This window comes from Bufo gargarizans, chromosome 8 (genome assembly GCF_014858855.1).
Source record: "Bufo gargarizans isolate SCDJY-AF-19 chromosome 8, ASM1485885v1, whole genome shotgun sequence".
NCBI lineage: Eukaryota > Metazoa > Chordata > Amphibia > Anura > Bufonidae > Bufo > Bufo gargarizans.
Window position 1 is genome coordinate 197405675 of NC_058087.1, and position 21851 is coordinate 197427525.

Consider the following 21851-nt stretch of genomic DNA (forward strand, 5'->3'; position numbering starts at 1 on the left):
AGGAGTCGGTAGTCACCGTCCAGGGTCCTCCAGTGCTGCTCATGTCACAGTACACAGGCATCGGAGGAATGTTCTCACCGCCAGGATACATCAGGTTATTTGCATTGCTGAGAAAAATGAAGGTTTTATATATGCAAATGAGCCTCTAGGAGCAACAGGGGCGTTGCTGTTACACCTAGAGCCCTCATCACTTTGATTGACAGCACCAGGTGTGATGACTTTACAATGCCTGGTCCTGTAAATCAAAGTGCAGCGGGTGCAGCAGCTGTAAAAAGAGCATAGCCTCTAAGTGTAATGACAACGCCCCAGTTCTCCAAGAGGCTCATTTGCATATATTAAACCTTAATTTTTCTCGGCAATGCGGCCACATATGAACATGGGACCAACACAGATGCCTTCAGCTGCCAAGCGCACATGTAACAGGCCAGCCGGTGTCAGAGGGACAAACCTGCTGACAGATGCCCTTTAACCCCATCAGCAGCAGTGGCGGCGCTCTCTGCTAGTTTGTTACAATGTTACACTTTGGAACCCAGGCTGTTTATCTGACAGAGCATTGTATCCACTTCTCCGCTGTGAGTTTTGCATCCTCTCTGTGTATTCTAGAGTGTTCTCATTCCCTGACAAAAAGCAGCCCCTATGACAATCCTAATCCTGCCCGGTCTCCACCATTTTCCAGTAAACTGAGCATAGGGAGAGACGTAACAAGTGCTAGGGTCAGTGGTTAACAAAGCTTAAATTGTAGAATCTTGGATAGGGAGAGTGCAAGGGCAGTGTAGGGAGATCATAGGGAGAGTTTTAATAGATAAGCAATCCCATTAGGCCTTGATTCTCATTTTGGGGTGAATAACCTGTGTAATATAATCATTAGTGGGGTGTCCACATTGATATTGAATAACTTATTTTACATATACAGTTACTACTTGTGAAGAACTTTCCAGTATCCATTCAGTTATTTTACCTCCCTGCTACTTAATCCCCGTGGATACCTACTCCTAACAATGGACATAGACATCTATGTGTATCAGGGACATGTGTACACACACTTCTGAGACATTCAGTCTGCATCTAACCAAAAGACTGATCTACTTAATGAAGATACATGAGATAACACTTTGGCCATTGTCTTGGAAAAGTCAGTGATTGCCTGTAGGCCATGTGACCAAGCCCCTGTTTTGTAAATTGAGTTTCCAAAACTCCATTGTCTCGCTGGCTCTGAGGAGGAGTTTGATGCTGTTTAAATTGAATGCCCTTGTTTTCCATTTGAGTGGGTCTTGTTCCAGCAGTAAGCTTTGGCTCCTGTGTGGATTATTATGCAACACCAGCGATATTTTACTCTGTGGATTCTTGGCGATATTATTTCATGGGAATAGACGGTAACTCATATTCAGACCGTCACACTACTACCGTACAGTATGTCCAACAAAGAGGTGCCAGGACCCTCCAAAGGAACGGGCAGTGACCTAAATGTTTCTGGAGAAGGCAGAAGTAGCAGCAGAAGAGGGGACGGGAGGAGGGGGTAGGTGGTAGTAGTTGCAGCGATCGTGCGGTCGTGTTTTGACCAGCAACTCAGCTTTCCTTGAATGGTTGACTCGGTCTTCAACATCTTTTTAACTGATATCAGAAACCCCAAGCCAGGAGTCTGTGGGTTCCTCTGACACAATGCTTAGTTGGCATGGCCTGGGAACAACCTCTGTGCCCCCACCTGTCCTGAACTTTCTTTCCTCTGTCATTTTCTGTTCCTTCTGTGCGAGAAGTATTATATGCCGTCGGCTACTAGAGCTGTAGGAGACATCTGCCTCTTTCTCCGGTAGGCGGGCAAGTAGCCATGATAAGAGTCATGTGGGAGCTGGTGTTGCGAGGGGTTAGGCACGTGACCCTGAGACTGGTGAGGGTGACATCAGTGATGAGCAGACTGTAGTGGTTGATGATGTAACAAATCGTACGTGGGAGCCGGGTGAAGAGGGGGCTTCACCATCATCAGGGGGTGAGGTTGGCAGGAGGCCCGTAAAACAGCAGCATGGTGGCAGCATGCTGATGAGCCAGCAGGGAGGCCACAGTTTGAGATCTGGAGCCAAATGTGCCCGGGGTAGACCGTCTTCTACTCAGGTGACATGCCCTGTACCAGAAGCCACCAGAGGAGAGCGAGGCGCCGGTCTGGAGAAAGACATCACGGTCGCTGTCCTATGTAGAGAACTTCATGCCATTGTGGTAGGACAGAGAATCACCTGTAGGTACAGAGGTTAGAAGTGAGAGGAGCCGACTACCTCCACCTCCCCCCAACACTACCCTTTCCTGCCATGCCGGGGCAGGAGACATGGCTCTCACCGATGAAACACTGCAACCACCATGGAGTATCACTCCAATCATTTCAGGGTCTTTAATACCCAGTGTTGGAATGAAGCGCCCCCTGCTGACTGTATGATCTGCTCTATTAGGTAGGGATCAGGATCCAATCACAACCTCGAACCGGCCAGTGCTGACTGAAGCCGGCGCCATGTAACCCTCCCGAGCTGTGTTATTGGTCTGTTCTGCTGATACAATGTATTTTAGGGCCCATTAGCAAATAGCGTAAGGGCCCATGACTGGCAGAAAGTAATTTGCTTAGTCATGGAAGGGGCTACTTAGGGGCTTAAGGTAAGAGTTAATTGGGCAGGGCTTACAGTTCTCGGGCTTGTTGGGGATTGGTTGTGCATGGGGCTATAAAGGTGTGGGGGAGGAGTCAGGGCAGTCAGCGGGTTTTTCAGCACCCGCCCCTTTTTCCTTCTTCCTTTCTTGTGATGCCTTCAATGTCACAGCCGGCGGGTTGGTAGCCCTTGAAGGGCCAAGGTTTGGGGCCACATGCCTGTCACTGTGAAAGTTGGCATAAGGTGGATAATTCTCTGCTGTTTTTTGAACTTTAATTAAATAAGGTTGAAAATGTTTTATACGGTTCCAGTAAAGCTGTGGCCGACACATGCGGCACCCCAAGGTTTTGCGGTAGTCTATTTATTCCATGTTCTGTTCAGTGGGGACTTGGGTTGGGCCGCTTTCGAGATCGGTGTGTGAATAGAGGTGGTATATTAGCTTATTAGGCAGTCATGTATATACGGCATGGAGTGTGTATGTTCTCCTCGTGTTTGATTGGGTTTCCTCCGGGTTCTCCGGTTTCCTCCCACACTTCACAGACAGACTGATTGGGAGCCCCTCTGGGGACTGTGTGATAATGTCCGTACAGCGCTGCGGAATATGTCAGCGCTAAAGAAGTAAAATAAGTACTTAAAAATGTTCATGTGATACAATGTATACGATCATGTGATACAATCTATACGATCATGTGATACAATGTATGTGCTCATCTGATACAATTTACACGATCATGTGATGCAATGTATACGGTCATGTGATACAAAGTACAGGCTCATGTGATACAATGTAAAAACTTATAGACTTGTGTGATACAATGTATGTGCTCATCTGAAACAATGTATACGGTCATCTGATACAATGTATACGGTCATGTGATACAATGTACAGACTCATGTGACACAATGTATATGTTCTTGGGATACAATGTATACGCTGATGTGATCTCCTGTCTGCAGGACTTTTTTGTCCGCCCAGAATAACGGATACGTGAGGGACATTTGCTTTCTGTTGTGTTTTTGCATTGAGGTCTGTGGGTGACGGACAGGAGCAGAGGTTAAGGCCTCATGCACACGGCCGTTGTTTGGGTCCGCATCCGAGACGCCGTTTTGGCGGCTCGGATGCGGACCCTTTCATTTCAATGGGGCCGCAAAAGATACAGACAGCACTCCGTGTGCTGTCCGCATCCGTGGCTCCGTTCCGCGGCCCCGCAAAAAAAATATAACATGTCCTATTCTTGTCCGTGATTGGCGGACAAGAATAGACATTTATATTGCCTGCGCCCGTTCTATTCCATAAATTGCGGTAGGCAACACGGGCGCCTTCTGTTTTTTGCAGATCCGTGGTTTGCGGAACGCAAAAAACTGCACGGTCATGTGCATGAGGCCAAATCCTTTTGAATCCTTTTCGATCCGTTTTTTTCACATCTTCTTTTTTAAGCTCATGCGCAGAGTCTTCTGTCTTCTGTCAGTCCTCTGGTGACCAGAGGGGGTTCACAGACAGGTCAGATGTTCTCAAGACCCCTGTCCGGCCCCATTTCAGATTGCATCATCTTCCCGGAGGAGCTGCCTCGGCGCTGACTGAGCACGGACAGGTATGACGCCTTTCTGTGTGTGTGCATACGTATGAATGGTCTCAGCTACTGCGAACCTTCAGCGCATGATGCGTTACACCAGGCAGCGCGCCAGCGACCCCGTTCTCAGTCTCTGTATTGTCTATTGCAACGATAGACGCAACTAATTTTTTTCTTCCAGTTTTACCACCTTCTGTACCACCTTCTTCCACAACAACTGCCTGCTTCCACTTTCACAAATTATCGGAAAAAAATCTCAGTTTTCTTTGTAAAGTTAGGGCTCATGCACACGACCGTATGTATTTCGCGGTCTGCAAAAATTACGTATGATGTCCTTGTGACGTCTGTGTTGCATCTGTTTTTTTTGCGGATCCGTTGTTACAATACCTCTCCTTGTCCGGACATACGGATGCAGACATTCACACCGCATTTTTTGCGGACCCATTGAAATGAATAGCTCTGCATCCTATCCTCAAAAAAAAAAAACCGGAATAGGCAGGGAAACAAAATGCGTTTGTGTGCATGAGTCCTAATATAGAATTTTTCTTTTACCATTTTTAGTGATTTTTTTGGTGCTTCTCCTTCACAGACAGGATCTCTCGTTGGCTGACATCATCAGCGCGGTGTTGGCCACATTGGCGTTGGCACTCAGTGACATCTCGCGGTAGAAGCGGGAGACGTGAAAAGCCATCTGACTGTGGAGATGGGACGACACCCTTTGCAGCTGTGTGTATTTGTGTGAACGTTTCTTGTTATTTTTCTGGCTCCATTAGGACGATTTAGTAATTTTTTTTATTTTAAAGGGTTCCAGACAACAGATGGGAGGATGAGGAGAACGTTCCAGAGATAAATGGAGAACTGCTCAGGAGCGTCCGGCTCGGTGGGACCAATCACAACCACATCGCGACCTGCCGTCTGTGGCAAGAAGTCTGTTCCACTCTTGTGCCCACGTGGGAAGACCTGGGTGAACAGGCCCAGCATGACTGCGTCAAGTAATTTTTCGGAAAAGCATCTAGTGAAACCAAACTATGGAAATAAAAAAAGTCAATGGTTTCTAAATGCAATCTCTGTGTGGACACCGGGGCTGACGGAACGCCACTGCAGCCATAGTTGCCTTGGCCGTGCCTCGCCTGACAGTACACACAGGGAACGATGACTGTGTGTCCGACTGCTGTTCCCACCTTCTGCTCTCTACATTTTTTGTGACATCATTGCACCTACTGTTGTAGGGGAGTGCACTGTGTAATGCCCTGGAGTACAGACATTTGTGGACATTGACCCCTATCCTATTATGCAAAGCCATCAACTCCCTACTTTCTTGCACTTTGAATGGTTAAATTTCCCTTGTGAGTTCTGCTGTTATACGTTTTCTTATTACTAAAGTGCATTTACATGTTTATTGCACTATATCCTGTTCACTCGCACTGTTATTGCACTGTATCTACACTACAGCGTGGAAAGGGTTAATGCACAGCCAGCTAATGCCGTCTGTTGTAAGCGTATTTTGAAGAACTGATTTAATTCTGTCTCTTTTCTATTACGTTTAATATTCTTTGTCTTCCTTGTAATGCAGTGGTCTACAGATAGATAGTACTCCCCCCCCATTGTGCTGATAAGACCACATCCCTGACATGCGTGCTGCACATCAGAGGAGGGGCGGATGGCAATAACTCTGTTACACGCACTCATTCGGGGCACTCCATTGAAGACTCCATTCTAGGTAGTATGTACGTACTGTTTTGCCCTATCTCATGTACACCCTGGGGTGTCATCCATGTGCCGCAACATGGTGACCGGAGCCCTAACCCATATTGCATGTCTAGTGATTACTTACTTTTTACAATTCTGTATGTGATTTGTCTGTTTTATCTTATAATTAATGATAATAAATATATGTATTCACTTAGCCTGCGTAAGCTTATTCATTCTCAAGTCTTTTTGAAACATACATAGAGACTTTAGGACTTTCTATCTATGCACTGAGAAGCTAGTCATTTTCCACAGTCAATATAAGAGAATATGCAATGTTTTGGAGGGGAAAACTACAGACACACTGACCTTCTGACTGACTGGTTTAGCTTGGTTCTTCATGTCTGGAAAAAACTGCTTAGTAATTTTTTTTCACCAAAATATTGAGCATATCCTTCGATGATGGCACTCAATTCGTGACCACTTCACGTGGGGCCTTAATGAGGAAAATAATGGGCAAGGGGCGGCCCACAGAAGAACGTGCAGATATGCCTCCTTCTTGCAAAGAAAGTCTTTTCAGCTGCCCGTGTAAGTATTTTTTATTTATTTTACATTTTATGCCCTTTCACTTGATTAATGTCAAAGGAATCCTACAGGATTGATGGTTGTCTTGTATTGGTGTACAAGAAGATACATTTTCCCCTATTCTGATTAATGGACAGTAAAATTTTAACGCCTCCCTATACCTGCACATACTGTTACGTCCGGTGCACAGTGCTTCAACATGGCATCCGATCATCCTCTTAGTGGGTGCAATAGCTGCCCAGTTTCTGCTGTTTCACACAGCAGACACCTGAAGCCAATGTCTGGGATCGGTGATAACGCCAATCGCAGGCATTTTATCCCTCAGATGCTTTCCCAGAGTGTGCTGCACTCCCAAGGAGCAAACTGCTTCCCTTTGTTCATTGTGGTGGCCTACTGGCCTGGAACCTGCTAGAGGCAACTCTGCCTCCAACAGCGAGCCCTCCCTGTGACAAGTCTTAATTGGAATGTATTATATCTCTATAGACTCCAATGGTAATTCACTGCCGTCTATAAGAGAAGCGAACAGCCCCTAAGGGGATTTAAAATGTGAAAAATGTAAAATATTTAAGAAAAATATTAAAGTTTGAATCACCACACTTTCCTCATTTTAAAAATAAAAACACAATGTTAAGTAAACTAAATTCTAAGCATCGCTGGATGCATCTTGGACAAGGGAAACTAGCCAAGCCAGATAGTCATCCGTAGACAGCTGTTTTGGGTGCTTGCCCCTCATCAGTACAGAGCAGGATTCCGGCTTGCTGAGTGTGATGCCTTGGAAGCAGCTTAGGCAAGGTTCTGGATCTCCTTAGAGAGACCAGTCCTGCGTAGAAACCTACTGTATGGAGACGCATTGGTAATGCTCCATGAGCTTGTTAAAAAGTAGCATGTTTACTCATAGGGAGCCACTTCCACAAGGTGGTGCCAGTGAGATGGTTCTCTTTCCTTGGGATATATCTCTTTGCATATTGTTTTCTCATGGAGCATCTTCAGTGTAAAATCTTATGTATAATTTGCTAAAAACTCTACTGCTGCTGTGTCTGCGAGAGGGGAGGATGAGACCATATCTGCAGGCAGCTCTCATCACGGAACACATAAAGTTGTAGCAAAGTATTGAGCCTCAAAGACCATGTGGGGCTCAGACAGATCACTGCTGGTCAGAGCCTTCTGCTGGCTCATTAGCAGCCATCACAGAATTATGGGGTTTGGTTCATTGTGGGAGAACATCATAGCAGGTAGCGACAGTATCTTCTCAGCAAAGCGTAACGCCCAGAGATGCTTCCACTTCTTAGTACATGGGGAGCCAGTCCTAGTATATTACTGCTGTACACCTGCACAGGGTTAGAACCAAGGCTTAGGAGACTGCCAGGAAAGCTTTCTCAGCCTGGACAGAAGTGGGAGCACCAGAGGTGGCTGCAGAGTATGGTGGGAGCACCAACTGCTGGTGTCTGTGAGAGGTGGAGGAGAATCTGCAGACAGGCTGCCGGACATCATGAAGCAGCAGATCAGGTCCTCATGATAGTTCCTTAGAAGTAGGCAGTGCTCCTGAGTGTGTCAGAACATCATAGCAGGTAGTGTCCACCACCCTCCAGGTAAAAAAGGACAATAAGGAGTAATTTGCCTCTTCTACCCATATCTCCCTACAGATTTCCATGTTATATGCAATTTTTATGAGGATGTTAAAGGGGTTGTCCAGGATTAGAAAGAGATAGCTTCTTCCTTCTGCCCTTCGATGGTGTCTGGTGTTGCAGCTCAGGTCCACTAATGTGAATGGGACAACTGAAAGCTGCAATACCCTTTACAACCTGTGGTCAGGTGTGGCACTGTTTTGGAAGAAAGCAGCAACGTCTTTCTGGTGGAGGACAGAGTAGCTGTCATGTGGTGATGCCGTAAGGTCAACCTTCTCAGATGTTCATGAAGTTATATAACGAGGCACATTGTATTGTATGGACGTTTAATGATATGGAGGAACATTTACTACAAGCTTGGGGGGATACAAGATTCTGAATGTAATGTGTAACCAAGGACTAAGGAGCCGGGGACATGCAGAGGGGTCAGCAGAGGGTCTACTACATCCAGAGCCCGCTATTATGAAGGGTCAAGTCATGGGAGCTTCAGGCTAGAGGTTAATGACTAGGCTAATCATCGATGTGACGGGTCTTCACCATTTGGGAAGTCACTGTCGTCTGATCTTCATTTCAGTGGACTTCAGAGAGTAGTAAAGACCTCTCCACTGAGACCAGATGATGCCACTACCATAGGAGAGGTGAGCACCACGGAGGTAGGGGCCATTCAAGTTGGCCAGGTGACATGCCCTGTACCAGAAGCCACCAGAGGAGAGCGAGGCGCAGTTCTGGAGAAAGACATCACGGTCGCTGTCGTATGTGGAGAACTTCATGCCATTGTGGTAGGACAGAGAATCACCTGTAGGTACAGAGGTTAGAAGTGAGAGGAGCCGACTCTACCTCCACCTCCCCCCAACACTACCCTTTCCTGCCATGCCGGGGCAGGAGACATGGCTCTCACCGATGAAACACTGCAACCACCAGGGAGTATCACTCCAATCATTTCAGGGTCTTTAATACCCAGTGTTGGAATGAAGCACCCCCCTGCTGACTGTATGATCTGCTCTATTAGTTAGGGATCAGGATCTAATCACAACCCCAAACCGGCCAGTGCTGACTGAAGCCGACGCCATGTAACCCTCCCGAGCTGTGTTATTGGTCTGTTCTGCTGATACAATGTATACGCTCCCGTGATACAATGTACAAAAGGCTCATGTGATACAATGTATAGGTTCATGTGATACAATGTATACGCTTATGTTACACTATGTATACGCTTCTGTGATACAATGTATACACTTATGTCACACTATGTATACACTCATGTGATACAATGTATACGCTCCTGTGATACCATGTATATGTTCATGTTATACAATGTATACCCTTGTGTGATACAATGTATACCCTTGTGTGATACAATGTATACCCTCGTGTGATAAAATGTATATGTTCATATGATACAATGTATACTCTGTACAGAGGTCCTAGTACCTGGAAGGGTCCTGAGGGTTCTCGACCTCATGAGAAGACCCCAGTGTTATAAATGGCACATGGTAAGTGGGGGCCCTGATACTGATTTATATTGGGGCCCTGGAGCGACATGTGCCCCTCCGATCACCTGCTCCTCCATCACTGAAGCCGTCCACGTGCAGCGTGTAGCCGTCTTCCTCCGGGTTGATGCTGTACGGGGAGACGGCGAAGTCGGAGTACTTGGCGAAGGTCATGTTGTTGTCAAAGTCTCCGAGGTCGACCCTCAGCTCGTACTTATTCCGGAGAGTGAGGAGATAAATGTAGTGCAGACCTGCGGGAGGAGACATGGGGGCGTGAGTGACGCTCTGCAGTGACCTGCTGCATTATCGGGGCCCACCCACAGACACCCAGCTTTCCCAGACTTCTGAGGGTGGGGGCAGAATGCTGCGCAAACAGGAAGATTTTTCATTCAGTTTCCTGGGAAAGCTGGGTGGCAGACGATGTGGGTAGTATGGTGGTGGCCATACTGGTCGTCACCCAGCTTTCCAAGACAGGACTCAGAAGATCACTCACCCAGCCAGTACTCTCCGTCCGCTCTGCCGAAGCCTAATTTATAGTCGCTCCAGCCCCGCAAGAAGATCAGGGAGCCGTTGAACCTCTTCTGGATGACCTGCCCCCCGAAACCCCCAAACACATGGTTTATATCAGCAGAGATGTAGAATATGCCTGGTAATGTCACCGAGCCGGGCACCTACCGTCCACTTGCCACCGTCAGTGGTCATGTCACAGTACACGGGCACCGCGACGCCTGGTCCAGCCGGGTAGATCACGTACGGTCCGCTCTCTGCCGCCCCGTTCTCACACACGTCTTCACAGTCCACAGGATACTGGTCAGAGGTGGCACATACTGGAACGACATCATACCCGAGCTATATCATGTCTGATGCTCCAGTCACATCCAGAGCTGCAGCCACAATTCAGCTGAATTATGTCATATGCTCCATTCACACCCATTGCTGCATTCACAATTCTGCTTAATTATCATGTTGTATATTCTGATCACAGCAAAAGCTGCAGACACAATTCTGCTGAATTATTGTCATATACTCCAGTCACATCCAAAGCTGCAGTCACAATTCTTGTGCATTATCATTTAAAATACTCCAGTCACATCTAAAGCTGCATTCACAATTCTCATGAATTATCATGTCATATACTCCAGTCACATCCAAAGCTGCATTCACAATTCTCCTGAATTATCATGTCTTATACTCTGCTCACAACAATAGCTGCAGACACCATTCTGCTGATTCATCATGCCTTTCAGTTAAGTTACATCCAGAGCTGCATTCATAATTGATTGATCATGCCTTATATGCCCATCACATCCACACATGCATTTACACTTCCACTGGTTCATCAGGCCTTACACTCCAGTGAAATCCAGAGCTGCATTCATAATTCTGCTGATACATCATATCTTATACTCCAGTCACATCCAGAGCTGCATTCAGAACCCTGCTGATTCAGCATGTCTTATACACAAGTCACATCCACAGCTACATTTACAACTCATCTGATTCAGAAAGCCTTACACTCCAGTCACACCCAGAGCTGCATTCACAGGTTTGCAGGTTTCCTGTCAGCTCTCAGGGTTATGATCTCACATCCCGCTTGCTGTGTGTACGCGGCTTTACTCCAGGAACACTGGCCTAAGCTCTGCATTTCCCACAATGCAATGCATCAAAGTGCGACATCATAAGAGCTCAGCTAAGTGATGCGGTGTCCCTGAACTATCTGATTTCCAAGTGGAAGTTAAGAGAATTGCAGATGCAGCTTTGGAGGTGACTGGAGTACAAAACTTGATAATTACGTAAAAATACTAGAGTGAACTCCTTCATGGACTCAGATGGTGGTCACCCAGAGAGGACAGTAAGTGGTTGCTAAGCAATCTGAACTCTAAAGATCAGGAACATGGATACATTTCTAATTAGAATAGATTCCAAATGATACAGTGGCTCACCAGCCTACCACCACCGACAAGGTGCTCTTCGTCTAACTGACTCCTCGCATCTAACTGTAATCAAATGGTAATTTATGTAAAGACGGGCACTCTACATCTGGAACCAGAGATATTGTAGCTCAAAAGTATATACTTTAATACATGCAATAATATATAACAACATAAATACCCCCCAAAATATACATATAGAAGAAAAATAAGAATCAAAATAAATGCTAGTGTTGATCGAGCACCAAAGTGCTCGTGGGGCTCGGGCCGAACACATCAGGATATTCGTGTTCTCTACCGAGCACTCGAGTATAATGGAAGTCAATGGGAGAACCCGAGCATTAAACCAGACACCCCCTGCTCTGAAGAGGGGAGGGTGTCTGGTCCATAGGAAAAGGTCAGAAATTGATGGAAACACCACTGAAATGGTTCAGGAACAGCTTGGGGAGGACGTCTGGCTGCATCTTGGACTCCCAGGTCGCTGCTGGGAACCATGTTGTCCGAGTAGTACGCCACTTTTACAGACTGACAATAATACGCATAAAACCAAAGAAAAAAAATTATTTTAGAGGAAAAATTGTTAGGAAACATTCTTTCCTGTATATTTACTTATTATATATTTACTGTAAATAAAGTGCAAGTGCTGCCAAAAATTACAAGGAAGAGGCTCCGATACAACCTGTATATCACATAAAGGAGGGCCTCATCCACATTGTGGTACAATAGTTCAGGTAGTGGGACTCCTACACTCATAAAGCCTATGCACTAAGTGAAAGGGCTGCCAAAAATTACAAGGAACCGGCGCTCCAATACACCCTTTATTACACATAAAGGAGGGCATCATACACACCCTTGAAAAATTCTGATTGATGGCCTGCTGGTGACCCTCAAAAACATTAGGAGCAAGGGCCTGCTGGTGACCCTCTAAAACATTAGGGGCCAGCAGTGCCTGTTTCTGATCTGAACATCTAACACATTATGGGCGAGGGCCTGCTGGTAAGCTGACCCTCTAATAGATTGTAGGTGAGGGCCTGCTGGTGACATGACCCTCTAAAAGATTGTAGGTGAGGGCCTGCAGGTGAGCTGACCCTCTAAAATAATGTAGGTGAGGGTCTGCTGTTGAGCTGACCCTCTAAAATATTGTAGGTGAGGGCCTGCTGGTGAGCTGACCCTGTAAAACATTATATGCAATGAATAAGCATGTTGATATGATGGAAGAGGAGGAGGAGGATGCGAAGAGGAAGATTCAACCATATACCCTTTTTATGTGGTGGAAGGGGTGCATGGGAATACCATGTATACAGTACATTATAAACAACACATTTAAAGTGCCTTTATGTTCATCTATTTTGGTGAAGTAGAGAAGTCAGGGGCAATCCAGGCCTTGTTCATTTTTATAAGAATCAACCTGTCAGCATTTTCAGTTGACAGTTGGATGCGCTTATCAGTTATAATGCCACCAGCAGCACTAAATACCCGCTGAGACAAAACGCTGGCGGCAGGGCAGGCCAGCACCTCCAAGGTGAAGAGCGCCAGTTTTTGCCACGTGTCCAGCTTGGACACCCAGTAGTTGTAAGGCACAGAGGGATCACTGAGGACGCTGACACTGTCTGCTACGTACTCCTTCACCATCTTCCAAAAATGCTTCCTCCTTGTGACACTAGGCCGCACATCAGGGTGAGGGTGCTGGCGGGGTGTCATGAAACTGTCTCAGGCTTTGGAGAGTGTTGCTATGCCTTTGCTGGAAGTGCTGTGTGTTCCCCTTGTCTACCCTCCTCGGTTGCCCAAGTACTACGGACTCTGCTGCCAGCGTTGTCACCCAGTAATCCTTGTTGTCTAAAATGCGTATAACGAGCGGGTCGTGGGAAATGCAGCCTAACATGATGTCAGTAATGTGTGCCAGAGTCCCAACAGGCAAGACTTCGCTGTCGTCATCAGGAGGATCACTCCCAATCTCCTCATCCTCTTCCTCCTCTTCTGCCCACCCACGCAAAACAGATGGAATTAAACTTCCATGGGTACTACCCTCTGTAGCGGAGGCAACAGTCTCCTGCTCCTCTTCCTCTTAATCGTCAAATTCGCGCTAAGAAGAAACTGAGGGTGGTCTGGATATCACCCTGTGTAATGTCTTCCCCCATTTCCACCTCTTACACATGCAAAGTGTCTGCCTTAATTGTGAGCAGTGAGCGTTTGAGTAGACACAGAAGTGGGATGGTGACGCTGATAATAACGTTATCGCCGCTCACCATCTGTGTTGATTCCTCAAAGTTTCTTAAAACCTCACAGAGGTCAGACATCCATGCCCACTCCTCGCTTGTGAATAGCGGAAGCTGACTGGAAAGGCGACGACCATGTTGCAGCTGGTATTCCACTACTGCCCTCTGCTGCTCACAAAGCCTGGCCAACATGTGGAACGTGGAGCTCCAGCGCGTGCTCACATCGCACAACAGCCGGTCAGCTGGCAATTTCCAGCACTGCTGCAGCGTAGCCAGACCGGCTGAAGCTGTCGATGACTTGCAGCATTGTGCACACGTGCGGCGCACCTTCACCAGTAGCTCAGGCAAATTGGGGTAGGTTTTAAGAAACTGCTGAACCACTACATTTAAGACGTGGGCTAGGCCTGGGATGTGTGTGAGCTTGTCGAGCTCCAAAGCCGCCACAAAGTTACGGCCATTATGACACACAACCATGTCTGGTTCCAGGTTGAGTGGCGAGAGCCACAGCTCAGTCTGGTCCCTTATCTCTGCGGCGGTGTGCTGTTTGTCCCCTAAGCAGATCAGCTTCAGCATGGCCTGTTGCCGCTTCCCCACTGCAGTGCTACACTGCTTCCAGCTACCGACTGATGACTTACTGGCGCTGCACGCGGATAATTCAGAGGTGGAAGTGGAGGAGGAGGCGGAGAAGGAGAAGTGAGGGTTGGAGCCACTACCGTAGGTGCTGGCGGAAACCCTGATCGACGTAGGGCCTGCAATCCTTGGCGTCGGTAGCACTTGTGCCATCCCAGGGTACGACTCGCTCCCGGCCTCCACAACATTCACCCAGTGTGCTGTCAGGGAAATGTAGCGTCCCTGGCCAAATGCACTTGTCCTTGTGTCCGTGGTTAAGTGGACCTTCCCAGTAACTGCATTGGTCAGGGCACGTGTGATGTTACGAGACACATGTTGGTGTAAGGCAGGCACGGCACACCTTGAAAAATAGTAGAGGCTGGGGACTGAGTAATGAGGGAAGGCTGCCGATATCAGGCTGTGGAAGGACTCAGTGTCCACAAGCCTAAATGGCAACATTTCCAGGGCCAGTAATTTGGGAAGCTGCACATTTAGTTATATGGCCTGTGGGTGGGTGGCTGGGTATTTGCGCTTGCGTTCAAAGGCCTGGGGTAAGGACATTTGGACGCTGCACTGGGACACAGAAGTGAATGTGGTCACTGATGGTCCTGCGAAGGTCCAGGTGCAGGGCAGGAGGCATCTGGGCCTGCGCCTTCGACAGGGGATTGGCCAGCACATAACATAGGGGAAGAGGAGGCAGTGGTCTGACCCGCAGACACAGATTGTGGACCCAGGCGTTCGGCCCACCTATTAGGGTGCTTTGATGCCATGTGGTGGATCATGCTGGTGGTGGTGCGGTTGCTAGTGTTCACACCCCTGCTCATTTTGGTGTGGCACAGGTTGCAAACTACTATTCTTTTGTCGTCTGCACTTTCCTCAAAAAAGCGTCATACTGCTGAACACCTACCCCTTGGCAAGGGAGATTCTGCAAGGGTGTGCTCCGGGGAACAGTTGCGGGCCTGTTTGGTGTGGCCCGCCTTCTCCCTTTTGGCACCCCACTGCCTCTTCCATCCTTTTTCGGTGCTTCAGATCCCTCCCCCTCTGTAGTGCTGTCCTCGCTCGGCTTTCCACCTTCCCAGGTTGGATCAGTGACTTCATCGTCCCCCACCTCCTCTGCTCATCTTCCTGACTTGTTGACCTAACCACAACCTCAGTGATCGACAACTGTGTCTCATCCTCATCATCAACCTCTTGAGACAGTAATTTCCATTGACTTATTGGCAACTTTGTCTCATCATAATCCACCTCATTAAACATTAAATGCCGTTCCCCACCATTATCTTCTTGTGACTGTGGGTGCTCAAGAGTTTGGGAATCAGGGTTCAAGATCTGTCCCTGCTTAAGCATGCTTGGCGAGAGGGCCAAATCAAGGAATGGCGCTCCTCGGAATATCCGAGTGTGGGATCACTTATTTGCCAAGACTCTCCATGGTGGTAGGAAGGAGGATCAGGGTGAGGATTCTGTTGAGCAGACTCTTGGCTACTGAGACTGGACTTCGTGGAAGACAGGGTGGTGCTTAACCGACTGGAAGCATTATCTGCTTCAATCCAACCGACCACCTGGTCGCACTGGTCTGACCTCGAGAGTGGTGTCCTGCGCCGCCCTGCAAACTGGGACATGAAGCTAGGTATCATGGATGATTGTGTTTCCTGTGCTCTGGCAGCAGACACAGTATTAACGCGCCCTGGGCCACGGCCTTTGTATGCACCATCACCATTTCTTGCTGTGGGTTTCTGATAATTACAGCACATTCGTTTATAATTTTCCACCCTAATTCGTAGATCCAAAAATTCTATTTGGGATCTACTAATATTAGAAGAAAACCGTAGATTAATCAAATTCTTATTAATTTCTTTAATGAATGTGTGGAGTTCCGCCTCACTCTTCTGCCATATAAAAATAATGTCATCAATATATCTTTGCCATAGCACCAGGTCCGTCCCCAGTCTAGGGATGACATTATGGTCCTCCCATTGAGACATAAATACATTTGCATAACTGGGGGCGAACCTGGTGCCCATGGCGGTGCCTCTTGTCTGTATCAAAAACTGAGACTCAAAGCAAAAGCTAACTCAGCGGATCATATACCTTATAAATCACACTGCAAATGTTGCTTTGTTTGAAGAGACCATATTGCGGTATCGCACATCATTGATAAATACTGTTGTTGATTATCGCGGTTCCCTCCTACTAGGTGGATATTCTTTGACTGCAATAGAGACTGAATGTATATTTTTCATCATCTCCATTAAAGAGGGTCAACATTGTGCTGATGGAATATGATGTGATAAATAGTTTTTAGCATTTTTGCAGCGGTGACCCTGTACAACTGTGTGGGTATTGACCTTCTCCTCCACAGTGCACTTTGCTCTACAGCCACCAACGTCGCAGCTGTAACATTTTTTATTAACACAGTTTTATTTTATCTATTTATTTTGACTCTTATTTTCCTTTTATATATATCTTTTGGGGGATATTTATGTTGTTATATATTATTGCATGTTATAAAGTATAGACTTTTGAGCTACAATATCTCAGATTGCTTCCAGATGTAGAGTGCCCGTCTTTACATAAATTACATGGATACATTTCTGCTACATTGTATCTATCAGTCTGTGAGTCTGAAAAAACAAGATGGAGAATCCCTTGAAATCCAGCCATGACCTCACTGGATAAATAATCTATGACGGGCAGAGAACTTCCCCCAAGAACAGGTGCGAGCTCTGGGGGCCAGGAAACAGCTGGAAGGTTTGTGTCGCCCCCCCCCCCCCCGGGTGGGTGGTGGACGGGGCTCAGGTAGGGAACGTTTGGCTGCAGATGTGAGCGAGGAATATGAGGTCATAGTGAGATCACATTACCCCCCCCCCCCCCCCGACACTAACCCCAGCCAAAATCTGATGTCACCCAACACACCCAGCACTACTACTTACCTGCAGGATGACCACAACTCCCATCATTGTGCTCACGGAAGACAGGGATGGAGAATGTTCATAAAAGGACACCAAAAACAGAAAGACAGAAAGAAATGCAGCCGAGCTGAGTTTGTCAGATGTTGTAGCGCTGAGTTTGGAGAGCTGTGCCGGTGGGACAAGCTTGCCAGATGTAGTTGGGGTGAGTTTGTTAGAAGCAGCTGTTTCAGAAGTTGGAGAGCTATTTGTGGTATGTAACAGAGTTAACACAGCAGAGATGGATATTTTAAATGCAGAGAAGATGAGTTTGTCTGATGATTGAGAGATGAGTTAGATGCAGCAGAAGTGAGTTGTTCTCATCCTAGAAAGCTAAGCCTGTCAGATGTAGCAGGGCTGAGTTTGTCAGGTCTAGCGAGACAGAATTTATTGTTTGACAACTGTCAGGGTTTTCTATGGGACTCATGGAGCTCTAACGTCATATGACAAATTCAACTCTGCTACATCATGAGCTGTCCTTTGAGGGGATGAGCTGAGCGGTCTGTGCCTTGTAGCCTTCTTATGAGATGATGGATGAACTTACAGTGATCCTCATTCTGCTTTATCGATTGTTGACCCCCGACAGAGCTGAGGACCACCAGCAGGAGGAGGAGGATGTAGTGTCCGGGGCTCCCCACGGCCTGCAACACATCAGAGTTCTGATCAATACATGGACTGACCCTGTACAATGCATTGTTCCCAGCCAGTCCTGAGGTGACCCCTTTTCTAGGCCAGCCATGACTCACCCCTCCTGACCCATATTCAGCCCTGGTGCCCCCCCCCCCCCACAGACACATGTCCACCTGAGGGGCTCCAGTTGTGAGGCGCTGAGCTCCCCTTACCTCCATGTCTGCTGCGTCCTGTGTAGTGTGCGGTTGCTATTTAAGGTCTTGTATTTATATGGCGTGTCTGGGCCCCCTCCTTGGACAGCCTCCCCTGCTCCAGCTAGTGAAGGGAGGAATGAGAATGGGGGGATGTGTGAATTCTGTGCACAGGATGCAGGTTGTGGTGCTACCTTCCAGCCCTGTACACATGTGTATCCTCTACACACATAACAGGATGGTCCGGGCCACCAGCGAGGAAAGGTGGGGACATAAAGATAGACCAAAAGAGCAAAAAGTTAAATACAAAATCCACAAGAGGTGAGAAGTTACTGGGAAAAGGGGGAGGAAGGGCATCCTAGCAAAAAGGAACCGCTCCCCCATTGCCCTCAACACCATGGAAAGTGGCAGACTGGGAAATTAAAGCAACCCTGGGAGAAACCTAAAAGTGGCCCCCATGTTGTAGGTGGGTCTAAATTGATAGAAGGAGGCGAGGTTAGCACTACCAAGGTGCAACACAAAATACCGCCCCAGCAGAGCTAAATACCGTAGTGCAGAGCTAGATACTGCCCCAGAAGCTGTTCCTCTGTGGTGGCCATCAACAACTGCACGTTCTCCACGTGTCTACATGAGTACCTGATGCTCCCAGCGTTAATTACCAATGAGAGAATCAGATCATTATGTACTTGGCCAGTGGCAGTAAGGAGGGTTTGGGTGACCCTCTGGGCATAGGCCTACCAGGAAATTTCCCTGTAGGGTCTATGGCCTACCATCCATGTGTAACCACCAGGATTATGGAAATTCACCCTCCATCGTGTGAGATAAGCAACCCCAGGTGATAGGATACAAAATCTCTGGGATTCCAAAGCAAATTCTGTAAGAAGACCCCAATCTACCTAACTTTAATTGGTTTGGCATGGTGGGTGGTTTGTGTGGTGGTGGACCCCCAGTGTAGAAAACAAACATAGGAAGGAAAGATGGCGTAGAAAAAAGATGGAAAGAGGAAATCTCACAAGGCAAGATGAGGACACAGGGGTTACTGGTCAAGACATTCAATGTACACCAGTAATTGATAGGACAAGATCTTTATGGGCCTATTATCGGTGGGCAGTTGGACAGAAAAAGTCAACGTCTTGAAAGTGTTCTTTAAGAGAACACTTTTACATCTGGAATATTTCCCAGGATAAATGAAGAAGATAATGACCACCATTAGAATGCATGAAGACAATTATAGAAACCATGAAGAAGCTTGATGACCCAATGCACAAGAAAAGACATTCTGGAGAAAAACAGGTCACCCAGGCTCCAGGGGTGGGGACCAGTGTGATGGAACGAAAGATGTGTCAACTACAGCCGTGTAAATAATAGATAGTAGACGACCAACAACTGTAGGAATTCACATGCATGGTGTTGGCTGGTGAGATATTCAAGGGACCTCTTTTTTCTTCTGAATGTTACTCATGGTTTGATTGCAGTTTGCATTCAGGGGTCAGTAACCACAATTGACTATAAATTCAGATGTCCATCATCAAAAGTTCAAACCATCTTGAGGAGAGAGTGTAATCTTTATGATGTTACTCACATCTTCCTTCCCCCTCACAGTTCCTGCATCTCCATGGTCACATCAATGTCCAGGGTCTCTAGTGGTTTCCTATCTAAAAATTTCTGGGCTCCTGCCAGGTCTGACATAAATGATTTATGGTGTTTAGTTTTGATAGTCAATGGTGCCAAGTACTGAGAGGTCAACGTATGAAAATGTGCATTACGCTTCCATCCCCCAACTTAGCTGTGGTTTCTGCACAGTGTAACTATCCATGTATACATACAGTACAGACTAAAAGTTTGGACACACCTTCTTATTCAAAGAGTTTTCTTTATTTTCATGACTATGAAGGCATCAAAACTATGAATTAACACATGTGGAATTATATACATAACAAACAAGTGTGAAACAACTGAAAATATGTCATATTCTAGGTTTTTTAAAGTAGCCACCTTTTGCTTTGATTACTGCTTTGCACACTCTTGGCATTCTCTTGATGAGCTTCAAGAGGTAGTCACCTGAAATGGTCTTCCAACAGTCTTGGAGGAGTTCCCAGAGATGCTTAGCATTTGTTGGCCCTTTTGCCTTCACACTGCGGTCCAGCTCACCCCAAACCATCTCGATTGGGTTCAGGTCCGGTGACTTTGGAGGCCAGGTCATCTTGCGCAGCACCCCATCACTCTCCTTAATGGTCAAATAACCCTTACTTTCAAAGTTTTCCCAATTTTTCGGACTGACTGACCTTCATTTCTTAAAGTAATGATGGCCACTCGTTTTTCTTTACTTAGCTGCTTTTTTCTTGCCATAATACAAATTCTAACAGTCTATTCAGTAGGACTATCAGCTGTGTATCCACCTAACTTCTCCTCAATGCAACTGATGGTCCCAACCCCATTTATAAGGCAAGAAATCCCACTTATTAAACCTGGCAGGGCACACCTGTGAAGTGAAGACCATTTCAGCTGACTACCTCTTGAAGCTCATCAAGAGAATGCCAAGAGTGTGCAAAGCAGTAATCAAAGCAAAAGGCAGCTACTGTGAAGAACCTAGAATATGACATATTTTCAGTTGTTTCACACTTGTTTATTATGTATATAATTCCACATGTGTTATTCATAGTTTTGATGCCTTCAGTGTGCATAGTCATGAAAATAAAGAAAACTCTTTGAATAAGAAGGTGTGTCCAAACTTTTGGTCTGTACTGTATGTGAACCCAATGCGTATGTATACAACATACTTGGTCCTTCTTCTCATGACTCTTCTTTTACACATCTTACCTGATTCTCCTCTTCATGACTCTTCTTGTATACATATTACATGATCCTCAACTTCATGACACTTCATGTACACATCTTAGATGACCCTCTTCCTTATGACTCTTCATTTTCACATCTCACCTCATCCCCCAATTCATGGCTCTTCTTGTACACATATTACCTGATCTTCCTCCTGATGACTTTTCTTGTACACATCTCACCTGATCCCCCACTTCATGACTCTTCATGTACACATCTTACCTGATCCTCCTACTCATAACTCTTCATGTACACATCTCACCTGATCCTCCACTTCATGACTCTTCATGTACACATCTTACATAATTCTTCTCCTCATGACACATCATGTATATATCTTACCTGATATTCTTCTTTTCCCCCTCCTCATGACTCTTCATGTACACATCTCACCTGATCCCCAATTCATGACTCTTCTTGTACACATATTACCTGATCCTCCTCCTCATGACTCCTCATGTACACATCTTACCTGATCCTAATGACTCTTCATGTATATGTTACCTAACCCACCTTCTCATGACTCTTCAATTGCACATCTTACCTGATCTTCCTCCTCACGACTCTTCATGTACACATCTTACCTGATCCACTTTATGACTCTTGATGTATACATCTTACCCGATCTTCCTCCTCATGACTCTTCATGTATACATCTTACCTGATCTTCCTCCTCATGACTCTTCATGTACAAATCTTAACTGATCCTCCTCTTCATGACTCTTTATGTACACATCTTACCTGTTCTTTCTTCTCATGACTCTTCATGTACACATCTTACCTGATCCTAATGACTCTTCGTGTATATGTTACCTAATCCCCCTTCTCATGATTCTTAAATTGCACATCTTACATGATCCTCCTCCCTCATGACTCAATGTATATATCTTACATCTTACATTTTAGG

General features: G+C 46.4%; 1 protein-coding gene across 1 annotated transcript; it reads right to left on the reverse strand.

Moving 5' to 3' along the window:
- Window positions 1-8403: 8403 nt before the first annotated feature.
- On the reverse strand, window positions 8404-18245 carry LOC122944822 (microfibril-associated glycoprotein 4-like). Its single transcript, XM_044303489.1, has 6 exons — window positions 18128-18245; window positions 17830-17926; window positions 10260-10411; window positions 10078-10174; window positions 9653-9835; window positions 8404-8890 (listed from the first exon to the last, which is right to left on the reverse strand). Exons 1-6 carry the CDS (start codon window positions 18131-18133, stop codon window positions 8643-8645), a joined length of 783 nt encoding a protein of 260 aa, XP_044159424.1. The 5' UTR covers window positions 18134-18245; the 3' UTR covers window positions 8404-8642.
- Window positions 18246-21851: the final 3606 nt, after the last annotated feature.